Source organism: Bombina bombina, chromosome 3, assembly GCF_027579735.1.
Source record: "Bombina bombina isolate aBomBom1 chromosome 3, aBomBom1.pri, whole genome shotgun sequence".
NCBI lineage: Eukaryota > Metazoa > Chordata > Amphibia > Anura > Bombinatoridae > Bombina > Bombina bombina.
Window position 1 is genome coordinate 405,741,146 of NC_069501.1, and position 23,856 is coordinate 405,765,001.

General features: G+C 40.6%; 1 protein-coding gene across 2 annotated transcripts in view; it reads right to left on the reverse strand.

The window, feature by feature from the left end:
- Positions 1 to 23,856, reverse strand: part of PFKFB2 (6-phosphofructo-2-kinase/fructose-2,6-biphosphatase 2) — a 137,595-nt gene that overhangs the window by 31,787 nt on the left and 81,952 nt on the right. For both annotated transcript variants that reach the window (XM_053706583.1, XM_053706582.1), the window contains exons 13-14: positions 12,400 to 12,462; positions 11,427 to 11,491 (exon numbers count right to left, since the gene is read on the reverse strand). In XM_053706583.1, coding sequence (XP_053562558.1) covers positions 11,427 to 11,491; positions 12,400 to 12,462 — 128 coding nt within the window. The remainder of the gene's footprint in view (positions 1 to 11,426; positions 11,492 to 12,399; positions 12,463 to 23,856) is intronic.

Below are 23,856 nucleotides of genomic sequence, written 5' to 3' on the forward strand. Positions count from 1 at the left end.
GAGGTCTCCCCCCTTCGTAGCCGGGTGCGTGCTAGTTGTCCTGGGAAACCTGTGCTGTTCTTTTTAATTGTACCGCAAGCTACTGTATCAAAGCAATGCAGTAGCTTGAAAAAAAAGGACACTTGTATAGAAATTATCTAAATACAAGTGGTACCCTTTATTCATTAGGGATAATATCAGGTCCCAGACAATCTTGCCAGTGGTTCCCATATGTTCTGGGCAACTTAAAGGGTCATGTTGGCTATCCTTTCCCTCATACACCCGGAAGGTCCGAGTATACTCAGTCTCGCTCTCACAAAGCTTATACACCTTTACCCCATACCTGGAGCGCTTGGAAGAAATATACTGCTTGAATCCCAGCCTTCCCTTATACTTCATCAAGGATTCATCCACGCATATATTCCTTCCAGGTGTATACACCTCTGCAAACCTGGCAGCAAAGTGGGTAATCAGGGGGCGGATTTTACAGCCTGTTAAATTGGGGATGCTCCCTAGAGGGGCACAGGCTGTTGTCGCTGAAGTGCATGAAATGTAGAATCATTTCATACCTCTGCCTCGACATACTCTGGGTAAAAATGGGGGTAGAGTAGATGGGGCTACTGCTCCAGTAGGAGCGAACGGAGGGTTTCTTTATGATGCCCATCAGCATAGTCAATGTCCAGAATTTTTTTTAATTCTGGCACATCGATGGGGGCCCATTGCTGCTTTGCCAAATATGTTTCAGGCTTTGCAGTACGGAACTGATGGGCATATAAATTAAATTAGTTTGGGCGAGAATGTTCCCCCATACATCATGGCCCAGAAACACCTCCAGAAACTGTTGGGGGCTAAAGCCTGCAACATCCATATTGTTGCCAGGATTTGCTGTGAAAGGGTAGGATATCTGGCCTCTGGTGATGTGGCGTTACCCACTCTTCAGCGGCAATGGCAACAACACGCCTCCTTCTGGCAGGGGGGCTAGCAGCCACAGATACATCACTATCAGTTGAGACTGTATCTAATGATGTATCTGAGCATATGACAGGGTCAAAATTGGGGTCTGAGTCAGACATAGAGGCATCTGACTCTGATGCTTGATGACATACGCCTCCTCAGCAGTATATATACTCTATGACATTATTTTATCAGTCACAGAAAAAAAAAATCCACACAAAATTTAAATTAACTAAATGGCTCTGAAAAGAGCCTTTGGGTCTCACAAAAAAAAAAAAAAAAAAATACAAAAGAAATTAACCCCTAAAAAAAAAGTACAGCTATGCTACTGCCAGTGATTTATACTGATCACTGGCAAGTTAGGGGTTAATAGCTCTGAAAATTAAACTAGCTAAATGGTTCTGAAAAGAGCCTTTGGGTCTCAGAAAAAAAATTACTAAAAAAAAAATTAACCCCTAAAAAAAATGCACAGACAGCAAAAAAGTGCAGCTATGCTACTGCCAGTGATTTATAGTGATTACTAGCAAGCTAGGGTTTAAAGGCTCTGAAAAGAACCTTACGGTCTCACAATTTTTAACAAATATATTAAATAAATCTCTCTCTCTCTCCCACAAAAATGTAAGTGAGGAGAGGGAGGGAGATCCACACTGGTCAGAGTCAATATTTACAAATGGGATATTTTATTATCATTTTTTTTTTATTGTGGCAAGCTCAGATTGGATGGCCCTAGCCTGCCCCTATGATGAGGAGGGATAGGGACACCCCCAGAGGCCTGTCCGATCGCTTCCGATGCTCTGCTAGACTGCCGGGCTCCATGTGGAGCAAAACCGGAAGTGATCACTCGTGGGGAGTGATCAATCCGGGTCCCGGCAGTCGGGAACAGTATTGCAGGATACCTCGACATTGAGGCATCGCTGCAATACTGTTAGAGCTATTAGCTGATGACGTACAGGGTACGTCCTTGGACGTTAACAACCGTTTTTGTAGGACATACCGTGTATGTCGTCGGTCGTTAAGGGGTTAAAGGAACATGAAACTCAATTTTTCTTTCATGATTCAAATAGAGCAATGGATTTTAAACAACTGTCCAATTGACTTATGTTATCAAATGTGCTTAATTTTATTGGTATCCTTTGTTGAAGGCGCAGCTATGCACTTTTGAGAGCTAATTGAATACATCTGCTGAACCAACGACAAAAAACATAATTTATGTAAGAACTTACCTGATAAATTCATTTCTTTCATATGAGCAAGAGTCCATGAGCTAGTGACGTATGGGATATACATTCCTACCAGGAGGGGCAAAGTTTCCCAAACCTTAAAATGCCTATAAATACACCCCTCACCACACCCACAATTCAGTTTAACGAATAGCCAAGAAGTGGGGTGATAAGAAAAAAGTGCGAAAGCATATAAAATAAGGAATTGGAATAATTGTGCTTTATACAAAAAAATCATAACCACCACAAAAAAGGGCAGGCCTCATGGACTCTTGCTAATATGAAAGAAATGAATTTATCAGGTAAGTTCTTACATAAATTATGTTTTCTTTCATGTAATTAGCAAGAGTCCATGAGCTAGTGACGTATGGGATAATGACTACCCAAGATGTGGATCTTTCCACACAAGAGTCACTAGAGAGGGAGGGATAAAATAAAGACAGCCAATTCCTGCTGAAAATAATCCACACCCAAAATAAAGTTTAATGAAAAACATAAGCAGAAGATTCAAACTGAAACCGCTGCCTGAAGTACTTTTCTACCAAAAACTGCTTCAGAAGAAGAAAATACAACAAAATGGTAGAATTTGGTAAAAGTATGCAAAGAGGACCAAGTTGCCGCTTTGCAAATCTGATCAACCGAAGCTTCATTCCTAAACGCCCAGGAAGTAGAAACTGACCTAGTAGAATGAGCTGTAATCCTATGAGGCGGAGTCTTACCCGACTCAACATAGGCAAGATGAATTAAAGATTTCAACCAAGATGCCAAAGAAATGGCAGAAGTTTTCTGGCCTTTCTAAAACCGGAAAAGATAACAAATAAACTAGAAGTCTTTCGGAAAGACTTAGTAGCTTCAACATAATATTGCAAAGCTCTAATAACATCCAAAGAATGCAACGATTTCTCCTTAGAATTCTTAGGATTAGGACATAATGAAGGAACCACAATGTCTCTACTAATGTTGTTGGAATTCACAACTTAGGTAAAAATTCAAAAGAAGTTCGCAACACCGCCTTATCCTGATGAAAAATCAGAAAAGGAGACTCACAAGAAAGAGCAGATAATTCAGAAACTCTTCTGGCAGAAGAGATGGCCAAAAGGAACAAAACTTTCCAAGAAAGTAATTTAATATCCAATGAATGCATAGGTTCAAATGGAGGAGCTTGAAGAGCCCCCAGAACCAAATTCAAACTCCAAGGAGGAGAAATTGACTTAATGACAGGCTTTATACGAACCAAAGCTTGTACAAAACAATGAATATCAGGAAGAATAGCAATCTTTCTGTGAAAAAGAACAGAAAGAGCAGAGATTTGACCTTTCAAGGAACTTGCGGACAAAACCTTATCCAAACCATCCTGAAGAAACTGTAATATTCTCGGTATTCTAAAAGAATGCCAAGAAAAATGATGAGAAAGACACCAAGAAATATAAGTCTTCCAGACTCTATAATATATCTCTCTGGATACAGATTTACGAGCCTGTAACATAGTATTAATCACAGAGTCAGAGAAACCTCTTTGACCAAGAATCAAGCGTTCAATCTCCATACCTTTAAATTTAAGGATTTCAGATCCTGATGGAAAAAAAGGACCTTGAGACAAAAGGTCTGGTCTTAACGGAAGAGTCCACGGTTGGCAAGAGGCCATCCGGACAAGATCCGCATAACAAAACCTGTGAGGCCATGCCGGAGCTACCAGCAGAACAAACGAGCATTCCTTCAGAATCTTGGAGATTACTTTTGGAAGAAGAACTAGAGGCGGAAAGATATAGGCAGGATGATACTTCCAAGGAAGTGATAATGCATCCACTGCCTCCGCCTGAGGATCCCGGGATCTGGACAGATACCTGGGAAGTTTCTTGTTTAGATGAGAAGCCATCAGATCTATTTCTGGAAGTTCCCACATTTGAACAATCTGAAGAAATACCTCTGGGTGAAGAGACCATTCGCCCGGATGCAACGTTTGGCGACTGAGATAATCCGCTTTCCAATTGTCCATACCTGGGATATGAACCGCAGAGATTAGACAGGAGCTGGATTCCGCCCAAACCAAAATTCAAGATACTTCTTTCATAGCCAGAGGACTGTGAGTCCCTCCTTGATGATTGATGTATGCCACAGTTGTGGCATTGTCTATCTGAAAACAAATGAACAACTCTCTCTTCAGAAGAGGCCAAGACTGAAGAGCTCTGAAAATTGCACGGAGTTCCAAAATATTGATCGGAAATCTCACCTCCTGAGATTCCCAAACCCCTTGTGCCGTCAGATACCCCCACACAGCTCCCCAACCTGTAAGACTTGCATCTGTTGAGATTATAGTCCAGGTCGGAAGAACAAAGAAGCCCCCTGAACTAAACGATGGTGATCTGTCCACCATGTCAGAGAGTGTCGTAAAATCGGTTTAAAGATATTAATTGAGATATCTTTGAGTAATCCCTGCACCATTGGTTCAGCATACAGAGCTGAAGAGGTCGCATGTGAAAACGAGCAAAGGAGATCGCATCTGATGCGGCAGTCCTAAGACCCAACATTTCCATGCATAAGGCTACCAAAGGGAATGATTGTGACTGAAGGTTTTGACAAGCTGATATCAATGTTAAACTTCTCTTGTCTGACAAGGACAGAGTCATAGACACTGAATTTATCTAGAAACCTAAAAAGGTTACCCTTGTCTGAGGAATCAATGAACTGATTGGTAAATTGATCCTCCAACCATGAACTTGAAGAAACAACACAAGTCGATTCGTATGAGATTCTTCGAAAATGAGAAGACTGAGCAAGTACCAAGATATCGTCCAAATAAGGAAATACCAAAAACCTATTCTCTGATTACAGAAAAAAGGGCACCGAGAACCTTTGAAAAAAATTCTTGGAACTGAGGCTAGGCCAAACGGTAGAGCCACAAAACTGGTAATGCTTGTCTAAAAAGAGAATCTCAGACACTAAAAGTGATCTGGATGAATCGGAATATGCAGATACACATCCTGTAAATCTATTGTAGACATATAATGCCCTTGCTAAACAAAAGGCAGGATAGTCCTACAGTAACCATCTTGAATGTTGGTATCCTAACATAACGATTCAATAATGATAGATCCGGAACTGGTCTGAAGGAATTGACCTTCTTTGGTACAATGAAGAGATAAAATAAAACCCCAGCCCCTGTTCCAGAACTGGAACTGGCATAAATACTCCAGCCAACTCTAGATCTGAAACACATTTCAGAAATGCTGAGCCTTTGCTGTGTTAACTGGGACACGGGAAAGAAAAGAATCTCTTAGCAGGAGGCCTTAACTTGAAGCCAATTCTGTACCTTTCTGAAACAATGTTTCTGAAACCAGAGATTAAGAACGGAATTGATCCAAATTTCTTTGAAGAAAACGTAATCTGCCCCATACCAGCTGAGCTGGAATAAGGGCCGCACCTTCATAGGTACTTAGGAGCTGGCTATAGGTTTCTATAAGGCTTGGATATATTCCAAACTGGAAATAGTTTCCAAACTGATACCGCTCCTGAGGATGAAGGATCAGGCTTTTGTTCCTTGTTGTGAGGAAAGGAACGAAAATGATTATTTACCCTGGAAAGAAAGGGAAAGCAAAGTTGACTTAGAAGACATGTCAGCATTCCAAGTTTAATCCATAAAGCTTTTCTAGCTAAAATAGCTAGAGACATATACCTGACATCAACTCTAATGATATCAAAAGATGGTATCACCAATAAAATTATTAGCATGTTATAGAATAATAACAATGCTATAAAATTATGATCTGTTACTTGTTGCGCTAAAGCTGCTAACCAAAAAGTTGAAGCTGCAGCAACATCCGCTAAAAATATAGCAGGTCTAAGAAGATTACCTGAACATAAGTAAGCTTTTCTTAGAAAGGATTCAATTTTCCTATCTAAAGGATCCTTAAATGAAGTACTATCTGCCGTAGGAATAGTAGTACATTAGCAGGAGTAGAGACAGCCCCATAACCTTAGGGATTTTTGTCCAAAAAAACTCTAATCTGTCAGATGGCACAGGATATAATTTGCATAAACGTCTAGAAGGAGTAAATAAATTACCCAAATTATTCCATTCCCTGGAAATTACTTCAGAAATAGCATCAGGGAGATAAAACACTTCTGGAATAACTACAGGAGATTTAAAAACCTTATTTAAACGTTTAGATTTAGTATCAAGAGGACCAGAATCCTCTATTTCTAATGCAAATAACACTTCTTTAAGTAAAGAACGAATAAATTCCATCTTGAACAAATACAAAGATTTATCAGCATCAACCTCTGAGACAGAAACCTCTGAACCAGAAGAACCATTATCAGTATCAGAATGATGATGTTCATTTAAAAATTCAACTGAAAAAAAGAGAAGTTTTAAAAGACTTTTATGTATACTAGAAGGAGAAATAACAGACATAGCCTTCTTAATGGATTTAAAAAATAAAATCTCTTATGTTATCAGGAACACTCTGAAAATTAGATGTTGACGGAACAGCAACAGGTAATGTAACAGTACTAAAGGAAATTTTATCTGCATTAATATGTTTGACATGACATGCAATACAAATAACAGCTGGAGAAACAGATACCAAAAGTTTATAGCAGATACACTTAGCTTGGTAGCTCCAGCACTGTGCAGTGATTTTCCTGAAGTATCTTCTGACTCAGTTGCAACGTGGAACATCTTGCAATATGTAAAAGAAAAAAACAACATATAAAGCAAAATTGATCAAATTCCTTAAATGACAGTTTCAGGAATGGGAAAAAAATGCCAGTGAACAAGCTTCTAGCAACCAGAAGCAATAAATAATGAGACTTAAATAATGTGGAGACAAAAATGACGCCCATATTTTTTAGCGCCAAAAAAAGACGCCCACATTATTTGGCACCTAAATGCTTTTGGCGCCAAAAATGACGCCACATCCGGAACGCCGACATTTTTGACGCAAAAAAACGTCAAAAAATGACGCAACAGAAAAAAAATTTTGCGCCAAAAAAGTCTGCGCCAAGAATGACGCAATAAAATGAAGCATTTTCTGCCCCCGCGAGCCTAACAGCCCACAGGGAAAAAACAGAATTTATGTTTACCTGATAAATTACTTTCTCCAACGGTGTGTCCGGTCCACGGCGTCATCCTTACTTGTGGGATATTCTCTTCCCCAACAGGAAATGGCAAAGAGCCCAGCAAAGCTGGTCACATGATCCCTCCTAGGCTCCGCCTACCCCAGTCATTCGACCGACGTTAAGGAGGAATATTTGCATAGGAGAAACCATATGATACCGTGGTGACTGTAGTTAAAGAAAATAAATTATCAGACCTGATTAAAAAACCAGGGCGGGCCGTGGACCGGACACACCGTTGGAGAAAGTAATTTATCAGGTAAACATAAATTCTGTTTTCTCCAACATAGGTGTGTCCGGTCCACGGCGTCATCCTTACTTGTGGGAACCAATACCAAAGCTTTAGGACACGGATGAAGGGAGGGAGCAAATCAGGTCACCTAAATGGAAGGCACCACGGCTTGCAAAACCTTTCTCCCAAAAATAGCCTCAGAAGAAGCAAAAGTATGAAGGAATTGTTCAAAATTCACCAAAATTTCACCACAGTGTCTTAAAGCCTTAAAAGTATTGCACACCAAATTTGGAAGCTTTAACCCTTAAAATAACGGAACCGGAGCCGTTTTTAACTTTAACCCCTTTACAGTCCCTGGTATCTGCTTTGCTGAGACCCAACCAAGCCCAAAGGGGAATACGATACCAAATGACGCCTTCAGAAAGTTTTTTCTATGTATCAGAGCTCCTCACACATGCGACTGCATGTCATGCTGCTCAAAAACAAGTGCGCAATACCGGCGCGAAAATGAGACTCTGCCTATGATTAGGGAAAGCCCCTAGAGAATAAGGTGTCTAAAACAGTGCCTGCCGATATTATTTAACAAAAATACCCAGATTAAATGATTCCTCAAGGCTAAATATGTGTAATATATGAATCGATTTAGCCCAGAAAATGTCCACAGTCTTAATAAGCCCATGTGAAGCCCTTATTTACTGTCTGAATAAAAATGGCTTACCGCATCCCATAGGGAAAATGACAGCTTCCAGCATTACATCGTCTTGTTAGAATGTGTCATACCTCAAGCAGCAAAAGACTGCTCACTGTTCCCCCAACTGAAGTTAATTCCTCTCAACAGTCCTGTGTGGAACAGCCATGGATTTTAGTAACGGTTGCTAAAATCATTTTCCTCATACAAACAGAAATCTTCATCTCTTTTCTGTTTCAGAGTAAATAGTACATACCAGCACTATTTTATCAAACTTGTAAAATTTGGTAAAAGTGTGCAGTGAAGACCAAGTCGCTGCCCTACATATCTGATCAACAGAAGCCTCGTTCTTGAAGGCCCATGTGGAAGCCACAGCCCTAGTGGAATGAGCTGTGATTCTTTCAGGAGGCTGCCGTCCGGCAGTCTCGTAAGCCAATCTGATGATGCTTTTAATCCAAAAAGAGAGAGAGGTAGAAGTTGTCTTCGGAGACAAGTCTGTATAGTCCCCATTCCACTGACTGAGCATGCACAGTTGTAATGGTCTTAGATGAATGCGCGCAAAAGGAACTATGTCCATTGCCGCTACCATCAAACCTATTACTTCCATGCACTGCGCTATGGAAGGAAGAGGAACGGAATGAAGTGTTTGACAAGAGCTTAGAAGTTTTGTTTTTCTGGCCTCTGTCAGAAAAATCCTCATTTCTAAGGAGTCTATTATTGTTCCCAAGAAGGGAACCCTTGTCGACGGAGATAGAGAACTCTTTTCCACGTTCACTTTCCATCCGTGAGATCTGAGAAAGGCCAGGACTATGTCCGTGTGAGCCTTTGCTTGAGGAAGGGACGACGCTTGAATCAGAATGTCGTCCAAGTAAGGTACTACTGCAATGCCCCTTGGTCTTAGCACCGCTAGAAGGGACCCTAGTACCTTTGTGAAAATCCTTGGAGCAGTGGCTAATCCGAAAGGAAGCGCCACGAACTGGTAATGCTTGTCCAGGAATGCGAACCTTAGGAACCGATGATGTTCCTTGTGGATAGGAATATGTAGATACGCATCCTTTAAATCCACCGTGGTCATGAATTGACCTTCCTGAATGGAAGGAAGAATTGTTCGAATGGTTTCCATTTTGAACGATGGAACCTTGAGAAACTTGTTTAAGATCTTGAGATCTAAGATTGGTCTGAACGTTCCCTCTTTTTTGGGAACTATGAACAGATTGGAGTAGAACCCCATCCCTTGTTCTCCTAATGGAACAGGATGAATCACTCCCATTTTTAACAGGTCTTCTACACAATGTAAGAATGCCTGTCTCTTTATGTGGTCTGAAGACAATTGAGACCTGTGGAACCTCCCCCTTGGGGGAAGCCCCTTGAATTCCAGAAGATAACCTTGGGAGACTATTTCTAGTGCCCAAGGATCCAGAACGTCTCTTGCCCAAGCCTGAGCGAAGAAAGAGAGTCTGCCCCCCACCAGATCCGGTCCCGGATCGGGGGCCAACATTTCATGCTGTCTTGGTAGCAGTGGCAGGTTTCTTGGCCTGCTTTCCCTTGTTCCAGCCTTGCATTGGTCTCCAGGCTGGCTTGGCTTGAGAAGTATTACCCTCTTGCTTAGAGGACGTAGCACTTGGGGCTGGTCCGTTTCTACGAAAGGGACGAAAATTAGGTTTATTTTTGGCCTTGAAAGACCTATCCTGAGGAAGGGCGTGGCCCTTACCCCCAGTGATATCAGAGATAATCTCTTTCAAGTCAGGGCCAAACAGCGTTTTCCCCTTGAAAGGAATGTTAAGGAGTTTGTTCTTGGAAGACGCATCCGCTGACCAAGATTTCAACCAAAGCGCTCTACGCGCCACAATAGCAAACCCAGAATTCTTCGCCGCTAACCTAGCCAATTGCAAAGTGGCGTCTAGGGTGAAAGAATTAGCCAATTTGAGAGCACGGATTCTGTCTAAAAACTCTAAGCCATCTCCGTGGAGATGTTGCCTGTACAACGGCAAAGAGAATGACTGGGGTAGGCGGAGCCTAGGAGGGATCATGTGACCAGCTTTGCTGGGCTCTTTGCCATTTCCTGTTGGGGAAGAGAATATCCCACAAGTAAGGATGACGCCGTGGACCGGACACACCTATGTTGGAGAAAGTCAAATTTTTTAAGGTAAGAAAAAATGATTGAAACAAATGCATTTATCCCAAATATGAAACTGACTGTCTGAAAAATAAGGAATGTTGAACATTCTGAGTCAAGGCAAATAAATGTTTGAATACATATATTTAGAACTTTATAAATAAAGTGCCCAACCATAGCTTAGAGTGTCACAGAAAATAAGATTTACTTACCCCAGGACACTCATCTACATGTTTGTAGAAAGCCAAACCAGTACTGAAACGAGAATCAGCAGAGGTAATGGTATATATAAGAGTATATCGTCGATCTGAAAAGGGAGGTAAGAGATGAATCTCTACGACCGATAACAGAGAACCTATGAAATAGACCCCGTAGAAGGAGATCACTGCATTCAAATAGGCAATACTCTCCTCACATCCCTCTGACATTCACTGCACGCTGAGAGGAAAACCGGGCTCCAACTTGCTGCAGAGCGCATATCAACGTAGAATCTAGCACAAACTTACTTCACCACCTCCATCGGAGGCAAAGTTTGTAAAACTGAATTGTGGGTGTGGTGAGGGGTGTATTTATAGGCATTTTAAGGTTTGGGAAACTTTGCCCCTCCTGGTAGGAATGTATATCCCATACGTCACTAGCTCATGGACTCTTGCTAATTACATGAAAGAAAGGCATTTATGTTTAGCCACCAATCAGTAGCTAGCTTCCAGTAATGCATTGCTGCTCCTGAGCCTACCTACGTATCCTTTTCAATTAAGGACAGCAAGATAAAAAATTAAAGTAGATAACAGAAGTAAATTGGAAAGTTATTTAAAATCACATGCTCTGTCTGAATCATGAAAAAAATGGGTTTCATATCCCTTTAAGGTCTGGAGGGTTGGGGTGTCTTTTGCCTCCTCCTATTGGTTAGGAGGGGAATATTCCCAAACGTGATGACTTGTGCACTCTCACTATCTGATGAAAGAAAAACAAAACTTTAATGTATTTTAAAATAAATTTATGTAATTTTAGCAACAGACTAATACTTCTCTCTGTGTTCAGTGCTATCCAGCTCTCCTCACTATAAGGTAAAGTTGTGTGTATTAGTGTTTAATAAGGAAGGAAGCAGCACATGCTTACCTCTGGCTTCGCACGGTGAGTGTCTACAGCATCCACGTGCAGTTTGATCATTTCCACTTTGCAACCTTATTGAAAGAACATATCACTGAATAAAGCTGCATATGAGCACAAAGTGTACATTCAGAAGAAATTAACTGCAAGCAGTGACCGCTGTGGGGATCAGACAGCAGAGCGGGTGGGCAGAAGCGGGAGTGGTGGGGCATGGCTGGTGCTTGGTGGGTGGGCGGGACCGATGCACTGCAGAAAATATACTGTGTACACAGGCTTTAGGGCTAGTATATTGCATAAAACGTTAACAACCATTATATTCTATGCTAAGATTTTCAAATTACCATCTTTTAAAAGGACATAAAATATTATTAAATTATTATGGGGGTGAAACACACAGTTCTTAGGAAGCAATAGTGTGATAATAAAACCTTCTGAAACCTTTAAGGGTTTTATTATTGCCTTTTATGTTGAATTAAGGCAAGGTACTGTCTGATAACCTAATTGGTGAATTGGCAAATCCTCAATTTTATAACTGACTTTAATCTGAGCACCTGAAACAGTATATTCTGAGCAAACACAATTATGGAAATACATAGGCTGTCCCAGTACCATAACCATATAGGCCAAGACTACAAGTGGAGCGCTGATTTATCACGCACCCATAAACTGCAAATTTGCCAGATTGCGGCCGCGCAATAAATAACCATTAAAAGCAGCTGGTTATTGCTACCGCCAGGTTGTGTTCCCGTTGTGCTCAACTTGTAATACCAGCGCACATTTCCGTGTGATAGTATTACTCAGTGGAGCGCAAATATCACTTTCACGAAAGCAATATTTTGCGTTCCATTTGTAATCAAACCCATTCTCGGATATATTAAATAAACATTTGCCCCACTGATGATGTTATTGTTATTAGAGAATTAGAAAAAATAATATCATGCTTTGTAGAGTCAGGACAATTAGTATAAAGATGAACACTTACCGTAAGCCACAGGTGTTAGCTTAAGTACAGTATGTAATGGGCATCGGAGGTAAGGCAGGTCATCTGTAGAAAAGGAACTAATTTAATACAAGGAAATTATTTTGCTCCTAAATAATTATCAATAGTAAGCTTGCAATTATCCTCAAATGCATATTTAATCCATTTTAATTATGTAAAAGAACATTAGAGTGAAAAAAATTAATATTACTGTTACTTCTCTCAAAGAACGAGGTCATCACCCTTCTATCTTTTATTTCTTGTCCACTCAACCTCTTTCATTCACTACTACTTCTCTCTCTGCTTCTTTAACCCTACTCATCTTTTTAACCAGTCTCTCACTACTGGCATATTTCCCAACACATTCTAGCATGTGTTAATCACACCAATCCTAAAAAAAAATTCTTACTACCCCTTCTAACTACTGGCCAGTCTCCTAACATCCCTTTGACTCTGTATTATAGGAACAACTAGTCTATAATCATCTAACTCAATTTCTCTCAACTAACACTTTACTTGATCCCCTCCAATCAGGTTTCCACCCTTAACACTCAATAGAAACTACTCTCACTTAAAGGATCACTCAATGCAGTAGAATTATACATATATTAAGTACATAATGAAAAGACAATAATTTAACAATTTACTTTGAATTTCAAATAAGCAGTAGATTTTTTTTCTGACAAGTTTACTTTTTCTCCAATTTTCCGGCCCCCTGTATCATGTGACAGACATCAACCGAACACAGACTAGTATACATACACCCTGTGAGCTTGTGCACATTCTCAGTAGGATCTTGTTCCCAATGTAATGTGAATATAAAAAGACTGTGCAAAATTTGATGATGGAAGTAAATTAGAAAGTGTCTGAATCATAAAAGTTTATTTTGACTTGAGTGTCCCTTTAAGTAACAAACGATTTGCTATCAGCTAAGGTAAAGGGCCACTGCTAGGTTTGACACAGTTGACCATCCTCTCCTCTTACAAATTCTACATTATTTTGGTATCTGAGACACAGGCCTCTCTTGGTTTGCTTCCTAGCTTAAAAACTGCTTGTTTAGAGTTTCCTTTACCAGCACATAGTCTGAACCTTTGCCTATCTAAAATGGAGTACTGCAAGGCTCTGTCTTGGTTTACTTGCTTTTTTCTATCTATATATCATCCATTGGAAAACGTATAATCTCCTTTGGGTTCCAGTACCCCATATAGATTTAGGTATCATCAGCATATGTTTCCTCTCCTGAAATCTCTCTACCAGTTGTCTCTCTGTAGTGTCCTTTTGGATGTCCTCGCACTAACGCCAACTCAACCTGTATAAAACCGTGCTCCTCTCCTAGACACCCCACACTTGACATTTCTCTTACTGTAGGAAACTCTTTTCTTAACACCTCATCCCTTGTACACGGTTTTAGCATCCCACTCAACTCTGAACTCATATTCATTCCATATATACACATGTTTAGGCACACCAAAGCAACATTTACAGAATTACTAACCCATACCCTCATTTTATCACTTATTGACTATTGCAACTTATTCCTACCTAAATGACATTCCCAAATATCACCTCTCCCTCCTCCAATCTATAATATAATGCTTTGAAAAGACTCACCCACCTAAGACAGCAATGTACGTCAGCTGCCTCGCTCTGCTAGTCTCTATATTGACTCACTTTACACTTTAGAATACAATAAAAACACTCAACAACCTCACTCCTAACACTCCTCTCCAAATACTCCCCGACTTACTATCTTCGATCAACCTCTGATCTTTGTCTCCCAAATCTTTAAATTTCTTCTTTTCTCTCTCGACTCCATGGCTGCTCCTGTCCTTTGGAATTTTCTAACCTGCTCCATCAGACTGTTTCCAACCTTGTATAGTTTTAGGAGATCTTTAAAAACCCACCTTTTTAAAAAGGCTTACCAACTCTCCTAGAACTGCTTTTAATCCTAACCAAAATAAAACTTGATAAATGCCTGGACTTGCTACAATTCACATGACAAGCTACCCCAAGCTTTATGTGTCTGCACCTTCAATCTGTAGACGATAAATTCTTCCGAGCAGGGCCCTCCTCCTGTACTAGTTTTGTTTAGTCTGTTATCTATCTGCATCTTACCATTAATCTTTGTCATTGTATATTCCTATTGTACCCAACGGTACAGAATTTTGTGGTGCTGTATAAATAAATTATTATAATAATAAATTAAAAAAATATAATAATAACACTAGTTATTAAAACATTGAGGAAAACTACAATAACATGGCTACTATTAACCATGCTATTGTTTTTCAATCTTTGCCTGCATTTCTCTTTAAAGCGGTACATCGATATTAACCCCATAAGGTGTCAGTTTGTGAAGTATTACCTTTTTATACTAGGTGCCTCCATCTTAAAGCTTAGGTATTCTCGTACCCTTTGACAGAATGGTCAGCATTCATATTTTGATAGCTGTAAACTGTATTTCAGGCTAGTGCACAATATACAGAGTAGGATCTTTAAGTTTTTGAACAGTTTAAAAGTTACAAACAAAAAAGAAATTTATGCTTACCTGATAAATTTATTTCTTTTTCGATACGATGAGTCCACGGATTTCATCCTTACTTGTGGGATATCGCCTCCTGGTCAGCAGGAGGAGGCAAAGAGCACCACAGCAGAGCTGTATAAGTAGCTCCTCCCTTCCCTCCCAACCCAGTCATTCGACCGAAGTTAGGAAGAGAAAGGAAAAGCCAAGGTGCAGAGGTGTCTGAAGTTTAACAAAAATATAATAACCTGTCACATTAGAAACAGAGCGGGCCGTGGACTCATCGTATCGAAAAAGAAATAAATTTATCAGGTAAGCATAAATTTCCTTTTCTTTTTCAAGATACGATGAGTCCACGGATTTCATCCTTACTTGTGGGATACAATACCAAAGCTATAGTACACGGATGAAACGGGAGGGACAAGACAGGGAACCTGAACGGAAGGCACCACTGCTTGAAGAACTTTCCTCCCAAAAACAGCCTCAGCCGAGGCAAAGGTATCGAATTTGTAAAATTTGGAAAAAGTGTGAAGAGACGACCAAGTTGCAGCTTTGCAAATCTGTTCAACAGAAGCATCATTTTTTGAATGCCAATGAGGAAGCCACAGCCCTAGTAGAATGAGCCGTAATTCGTTCAGGAGGCTGCTGACCAGCAGTCTCGTATGCAAAGCGGACGATACTCTTCAGCCAAAAGGAAAGAGAGGTAGCCGTAGCTTTCTGACCCCTACGTTTCCCAGAAAAAAACAACAAACAAGGAAGACGATAGACGAAAATCCTTAGTTGCATGTAAGTAAAACTTCAAAGCACAGACCACATCCAAATTATATAACAATCTCTCCTTCTTAGAAGAAGGATAAGGAAGGAACAACAATTTCCTGATTAATATTGTTATTGGAAACAACCTTAGGAAGAAAACCGGGCATGGTTCGTAACACCACCTTATCCAAATGGAAAATAAGATAAGGAGAATCACATTGTAATGCCGAAAGCTCAGATACTCTTTGAGCAGAAGAAATAGCAACCAAAAATAAAACTTTCCAAGATAATAACTTAATATCTATGGAATGCATAGATTCAAACGGAACCCCCTGAAGAACTTTAAGAACTAAATTCAAACTCCAAGGAGGAGCAATTGATCTAAATACAGGCCTGATTCTAGTCAGAGCCTGACAAAAAGATTGGACATCTGGAACATCTGTCAAACGTTTATGTAACAAAATTGAAAAAGCAGAAATCTGTCTCTTTAAGGAACTTACTGACAACCCTTTCTCCAATCCTTCTTGGAGAAAAGACAAAATCCAGGGAATCCTAACCCTACTCCATGAGTAGCCCTTGGATTCACACCAATAAAGATATTTACACCATATCTTATGGTAAATTTTCCTCGTAACAGGCTTACGTGCCTGAATCAAGGTATCAATGACCGAATCAGAAAACCCTTGCTTAGATAAAATTAAGCGTTCAATCTCCAATCTCCAAGCAGTTAGCTGCAGAGAAACTAGATTCGGATGATGGAAGGGTCCCTGAATGAGGTCTTTCCTCAAAGGCAGCTTCCACTGTGACCAAGATGACATGCCCACCAGATTGGCATACCAAATCCTGCAAGGCCACGCAGGAGCGATGAGGATCACCGACACCCTCTCCTGTTTGACTCGAGCAATCACCCGGGGAAGAAGAGCAAATGGAGGAAACACATAAGCTAGGCTGAAAGACCTAGGCACTGCCAAGGCATCTATCAGCTCGGCCTGGGGATCCCTCGACCTGGACCCGTATCTCGGAAGCTTGGCATTCTGACGAGATGCCATGAGATCCAATTCCAGCCTGCCCCATCTGAGAATCAGGTTGGAAAATACAGATCTGTATAATCTCCATTCCATTGTCTGTGCATGCTCAGTTGCAGAGGTCTGAGATGAAAATGAGCAAATGGAACGATGTCCATTGCCGCTACCATCAATCCAATTGCCTCCATGCACTGAGTCACTGACGTCCGAGGATTGGTCTGAAGGGCTCGGCATGTATTCAGAATATTTAACCTTCTGACCTCCGTCAAAAAGATTTTCATGGACAGAGAGTCGATTAGAGTTCCCAAGAAAGGAACCCTTGTCTGTGGAACTAGCTAACTCTTTTCCAGATTCACCTTCCACCCGTGAGTCCTCAGGAAGGATAGGACAATGTCGGTATGCGAATTTGCTAACTGATAAGATGACGCCTGGATCAGAATATCGTCCAGATAAGGCGCCACTGCAATGCCCTGTGGCCTTAGAACTGCCAGCAGAGACCCTAGAACCTTTGTGAAAATTCTGGGTGCCGTGGCCAGACCAAAAGGCAGAGCCACAAACTGAAAATGCTTGTCCAGAAAGGCAAACCTCAGGAACTGGTGATGATCTCTGTGGATAGGAACATGAAGATATGCATCCTTTAGATCCACGTTAGTCATAATTTGACTCTCCTGGATCAATGGAAGAATGGTACGAATGGTTTCCATCTTGAAAGATGGAACTCTGAGAAACTTGTTCAGACTTTTGAGGTCTAAAATAGGTTGGAACGTTCCCTCCTTTTTGGGAACTACAAACAGATTTGAATAAAACCCCTGTCCTTGTTCCAGTACCGGAACGGGACATAGTACTACCATGGAGGAGAGGTCTCTTACACAACGTAAGAACACCTCTCTCTTTATCTGGTCTGCAGATAATTGAGAAAGAAGAAACCTTCCTCTGGGGGAGGAATTTCTGAACTCCAACTGATACCCCTGAGACACAATTTCCAGTGTCCAGGGATCCTAAACATCTCTTATCCAAGCCTGGACAAAGAGAGAGAGTCTGCCCCCTACTAGATCCGGTCCCGGCTCAGGGGCCGACCCTTCATGCTGACTTGGTAGCAGCAGCAGGCTTCTTGGATCGTTTACCCTTGTTCCAAGACTGGTTGGGTCTCCAAGTGGACTTGGCTTGTGAATAATTAGCTTCCTGTTTAGTGGAAGAGGAAGAGGGGACTCCCTTGAAATTTCGAAAGGAACGAAAATTACTCTGTCGCCCTCTCTGTTTGGACTTTTTATTTTCTGGGAGGAGATGAATCAGAAGCAGCATTGACTACACAATTGTCCCTTCATGTACGCTTGCCGTGCGATATGGGAAAGTTAGATAACGCATCAGAAAGAGTAGAAGACATCACTGCAGCAATGTCTTTTAATGTAAATGCTGCAGAAACTGGTGAAATACATGGCACCTCCTTAGCGGGCGTTAAAGGCTGTGACGCTTGGGGAGAAAGCTGCGGGATACTCTGCATTTCATCCGTAGACTCTTGAGAAGCATCCGCTTTAGGCAAAGATTTATCAAAAATTATTTGGTCTCTATAGTGCAAAGCCCTCTCAACGCATGAAGGGCAAAAAGGAACAGGAGGTTCCACAGTGGCATCCAAACACATGAAACAGTTTGAATAACATCTGAATCCATGATTAACAGAAAAGCAAGCAAAAAACATAATTTATGTAAGAACTTACCTGATAAATTCATTTCTTTCATATTAGCAAGAGTCCATGAGCTAGTGACGTATGGGATATACATTCCTACCAGGAGGGGCAAAGTTTCCCAAACCTTAAAATGCCTATAAATACACCCCTCACCACACCCACAAATCAGTTTAACGAATAGCCAAGAAGTGGGGTGATAAGAAAAAAGTGCGAAAGCATATAAAATAAGGAATTGGAATAATTGTGCTTTATACAAAAAAATCATAACCACCACAAAAAGGGTGGGCCTCATGGACTCTTGCTAATATGAAAGAAATTAATTTATCAGGTAAGCTCTTACATAAATTATGTTTTCTTTCATGTAATTAGCAAGAGTCCATGAGCTAGTGACGTATGGGATAATGACTACCCAAGATGTGGATCTTTCCACGCAAGAGTCACTAGAGAGGGAGGGATAAAATAAAGACAGCCAATTCCTGCTGAAAATAATCCACACCCAAAATAAAGTTTAATGAAAACATAAGCAGAAGATTCAAACTGAAACCGCTGCCTGAAGTACTTTTCTACCAAAAACTGCTTCAGAAGAAGAAAACACATCAAAATGGTAGAATTTAGTAAAAGTATGCAAAGAGGACCAAGTTGCTGCTTTGCAAATCTGATCAACCAAAGCTTCATTCCTAAACGCCCAGGAAGTAGAAACTGACCTAGTAGAATGAGCTGTAATCCTTTGAGGCGGAGTTTTACCCGACTCGACATAGGCATGATGAATTAAAGATTTCAACCAAGATGCCAAAGAAATGGCAGAAGCTTTCTGGCTTTTTCTAGAACCAGAAAAGATGAAAAATAGACTAGAAGTCTTTCGGAAAGACTTAGTAGCTTCAACATAATATTACAAAGCTCTAACAACATCCAAAGAATGCAATGATTTCTCCTTAGAATTCTTAGGATTAGGACATAATGAAGGAACCACAATTTCTCTACTAATGTTGTTAGAATATACAACCTTAGAAAAAAATTCAAAAGAAGTTCGCAACACCGCCTTATCCTGATGAAAAATCAGAAGGGGAGACTCACAAGAAAGAGCAGATAATTCAGAGACTCTTCTGGCAGAAGAGATGGCCAAAAGAAACAAAACTTTCCAAGAAAGAAGTTTAATGTCCAAATGAAGGCATGGGTTCAAAAGGAGGAGCTAGAAGAGCCCCCAGAACCAAATTCAAACTCCAAGGAGGAGAAATTGACTGAATGACAGGTTTTATACGAACCAAGTCTTGTACAAAACAATGAATATCAGGAAGATTAGCAATCTTTCTGTGAAAAAGAACAGAAAGGGCAGAGATTTGTCCTGTCAAGGAACTTGCGGACAAACCTTTATCTAAACCATCCTGAAGAAACTGTAAAAAAATTCTCGGAATTCTAAAAGAATGCCAGGAAAAATGATGAGAAGACACTAAGAAATACAAGTCTTCCAGACTCTATAATATATCTCTCTAGATACAGATTTACGAGCCTGTAACTTAGTATTAATCACAGAGTCAGAGAAACCTCTTTGACCAAGAATCAAGCGTTCAATCTCCATACCCTTAAATTTAAAGATTTGAGATCCTGATAGAAAAAAGGACCTTGCGACAGAAGGTCTGGTCTTAACGGAAGAGCCCACGGTTGGCAAGAGGCCATCCGAAAAGAATCCGTCCATGCTGGAGCTACCAGCAGAACAAACAAGCATTCCTTCAGAATCTTGGAGATTACTCTTGGAAGAAGAACTAGAGGCGGAGAGATATAGGCAGGATGATACTTCCAAGGAAGTGATAATGCATTCACTGCCTCCGCCTGAGGATCCCGGGGTCTGAACAGATACCTGGGAAGTTTCTTGTTTAGATGAGAAACCATCAGATCTATTTCTGGAAGTTCCCACATTTGAACAATCTGAAGAAATACCTCTGGGTGAAGAGACCATTCGCCCGGATACAACGTTTGACGACTGAGATAATCCGCTTCCTAATTGTCTATACCTGGGAAATGAACCGCAGAGATTAGACAGGAGCTGGATTCCGCCCAAACCAGAATTCGAGATACTTCTTTCATAGCCAGAGGACTGTGAGTCCCTCCTTGATGATTGATGTATGCCACAGTTGTGACATTGTCTGTCTGTAAACAAATGAACGACTCTCTCTTCAGAAGAGGCCAAGACTGAAGAGCTCTGAAAATTGCACGGAGTTCCAAAATATTGATCGGTAATCACACCTCCTGAGATTCCCAAACCCCTTGTGCCGTCAGAGACCCCCACACAGCTCCCCAACCTGTAAGACTTGTATCTGTTGAAATTACAGTCCAGGTCGGAAGAACAAAAGAAGCCCCCTGAACTAAACAATGGTGATCTGTCCACCACGTCAGAGAGAGTGTCGTACAATCGGTTTTAAAGATATTAATTGAGATATCTTTGTGTAATCCCTGCACCATTGGTTCAGCATACAGAGCTGAAGAGGTCGCATGTGAAAATGAGCAAAGGAGATCGCGTCCGATGCAGCAGTCATAAGACCTAAAATTTCCATGCATAAGGCTACCAAAGGGAATGATTGTGACTGAAGGTTTTGACAAGCTAATATCAATGTTAGACTTTTCTTGTCTGACAAAGACAGAGTCATAGACACTGAATCTACCTGGAAACCTAAAAAGGTTACCCTTGTCTGAGGAATCAATGAACTTTTTGGTAAATTGATCCTCCAACCATGATCTTGAAGAAACAACACAAGTCGATTCGTATGAGATTCTGTTAAATGTGAAGACTGAGCAAGTACCAAGATATTGTCCAAATAAGGAAATACCAATACCCTGTTCTCTGAATACAGACAGAAGGGCACCGAGAACCTTTGTAAAAATTCTTGGAGCTGATGCTAAGCCAAACGGTAGAGCCACAAAACTGGTAATGTTTGTCTAAAAAAGAGAATCTCAGAAACTAAAAGTGATCTGGATGAATCGGAATATGCAGATATGCATCCTGTAAATCTATTGTAGACATATAATGCCCTTGCTGAACAAAAGGCAGGATAGTCCTTACAGCTACCATCTTGAATGTTGGTATCCTTACATAACGATTCAATATTGATAGATCCGGAACTGGTCTGAAGGAATTGACCTTCTTTGGTACAATGAAGAGATAGAATAAAACCCCAGCCCCTGTTCCAGAACTGGAACTGGCATAATTACTCCAGCCAACTCTAGATCTGAAACACATTTCAGAAATGCTTGAGCCTTTGCTGGGTTTACTGGGACACGGGAAAGAAAAAAATCTCTTTGCAGGAGGCCTTAACTTGAAGCCAATTCTGTACCCTTCTGAAACAATGTTCTGAAACCAGAGATTGTGAACGGAATTGATCCAAATTTCTTTGAAAAGAACGTAAACTGCCCCATACCAGCTGAGCTGGAATGAGGGCCGCACCTTCATGGGGACTTAGGAGCTGGCTTTGGGTTTCTATAAGGCTTGGATATATTCCAAAGTGAAGAAGGTTTCCAAACTGATACCGCTCCTGAGGATGAAGGATCAGGCTTTTGTTCCTTGTTGTGATGAAAGGAACGAAAAACATAATTTATGTAAGAACTTACCTGATAAATTCATTTCTTTCATATTAGCAAGAGTCCATGAGCTAGTGACGTATGGGATATACATTCCTACCAGGAGGGGCAAAGTTTCCCAAACCTCAAAATGCCTATAAATACACCCCTCACCACACCCACAATTCAGTTTAACTAATAGCCAAGAAGTGGGGTGATAAGAAAAAAGTGCGAAAGCATATAAAATAAGGAATTGGAATAATTGTGCTTTATACAAAAAAATCATAACCACCACAAAAAAAGGGCGGGCCTCATGGACTCTTGCTAATATGAAAGAAATGAATTTATCAGGTAAGTTCTTACATAAATTATGTTTTCTTTCATGTAATTAGCAAGAGTCCATGAGCTAGTGACGTATGGGATAATGATTACCCAAGATGTGGATCTTTCCACGCAAGAGTCACTAGAGAGGGAGGGATAAAATAAAGACAGTCAATTCCTGCTGAAAATAATCCACACCCAAAATAAAGTTTAATGAAAAACATAAGCAGAAGATTCAAACTGAAACCGCTGCCTGAAGTACTTTTCTACCAAAAACTGCTTCAGAAGAAGAAAATACATCAAAATGGTAGAATTTAGTAAAAGTATGCAAAGAGGACCAAGTTGCTGCTTTGCAAATCTGATCAATCGAAGCTTCATTCCTAAACGCCCAGGAAGTAGAAACTGACCTAGTAGAATGAGCTGTAATCCTTTGAGGCGGAGTTTTACCCGACTCGACATAGGCAAGATGAATTAAAGATTTCAACCAAGATGCCAAAGAAATGGCAGAAGCTTTCTGGCCTTTTCTAGAACCGGAAAAGATAACAAATAAACTAGAAGTCTTTCGGAAAGACTTAGTAGCTTCAACATAATATTTCAAAGCTCTAACAACATCCAAAGAATGCAACGATTTCTCCTTAGAATTCTTAGGATTAGGACATAATGAAGGAACCACAATTTCTCTACTAATGTTGTTGGAATTCACAACTTTAGGTAAAAATTCAAAAGAAGTTCGCAACACCGCCTTATCCTGATGAAAAATCAGAAAAGGAGACTCACAAGAAAGAGCAGATAATTCAGAGACTCTTCTGGCAGAAGAGATTGCCAAAAGAAACAAAACTTTCCAAGAAAGTAATTGAATGTCCAATGAATGCATAGGTTCAAACGGAGGAGCTTGAAGAGCCCCCAGAACCAAATTCAAACTCCAAGGAGGAGAAATTGACTTAATGACAGGTTTTATACGAACCAAAGCTTGTACAAAACATTGAATATCAGGAAGATTAGCAATCTTTCTGTGAAAAAGAATAGAAAGAGCAGAGATTTGTCCTTTCAAAGAACTTGCGGATAAACCTTTATCTAAACCATCCTGAAGAAACTGTAAAATTCTCGGAATTCTAAAAGAATGCCAAGAAAAATGATGAGAAAGACACCAAGAAATATAAGTCTTCCAGACTCTATAATATATCTCTCTGGATACAGATTTACGAGCCTGTAACATAGTATTAATCACAGAGTCAGAGAAACCTCTTTGACCAAGAATCAAGCGTTCAATCTCCATACCTTTAAATTTAAGGATTTGAGATCCTGATGGAAAAAAGGACCTTGCGACAGAAGGTCTGGTCGTAGCGGAAGAGTCCACGGATGGCAAGAGGCCATCCGGACAAGATCCGCATACCAAAACCTGTGAGGCCATGCCGGAGCTACCAGCAGAACAAACGAGCATTCCTTCAGAATCTTGGAGATTACTCTTGGAAGAAGAACTAGAGGCGGAAAGATATAGGCAGGATGATACTTCCAAGGAAGTGATAATGCATCCACTGCTTCCGCCTGAGGATCCCGGGATCTGGACAGATACCTGGGAAGTTTCTTGTTTAGATGAGACGCC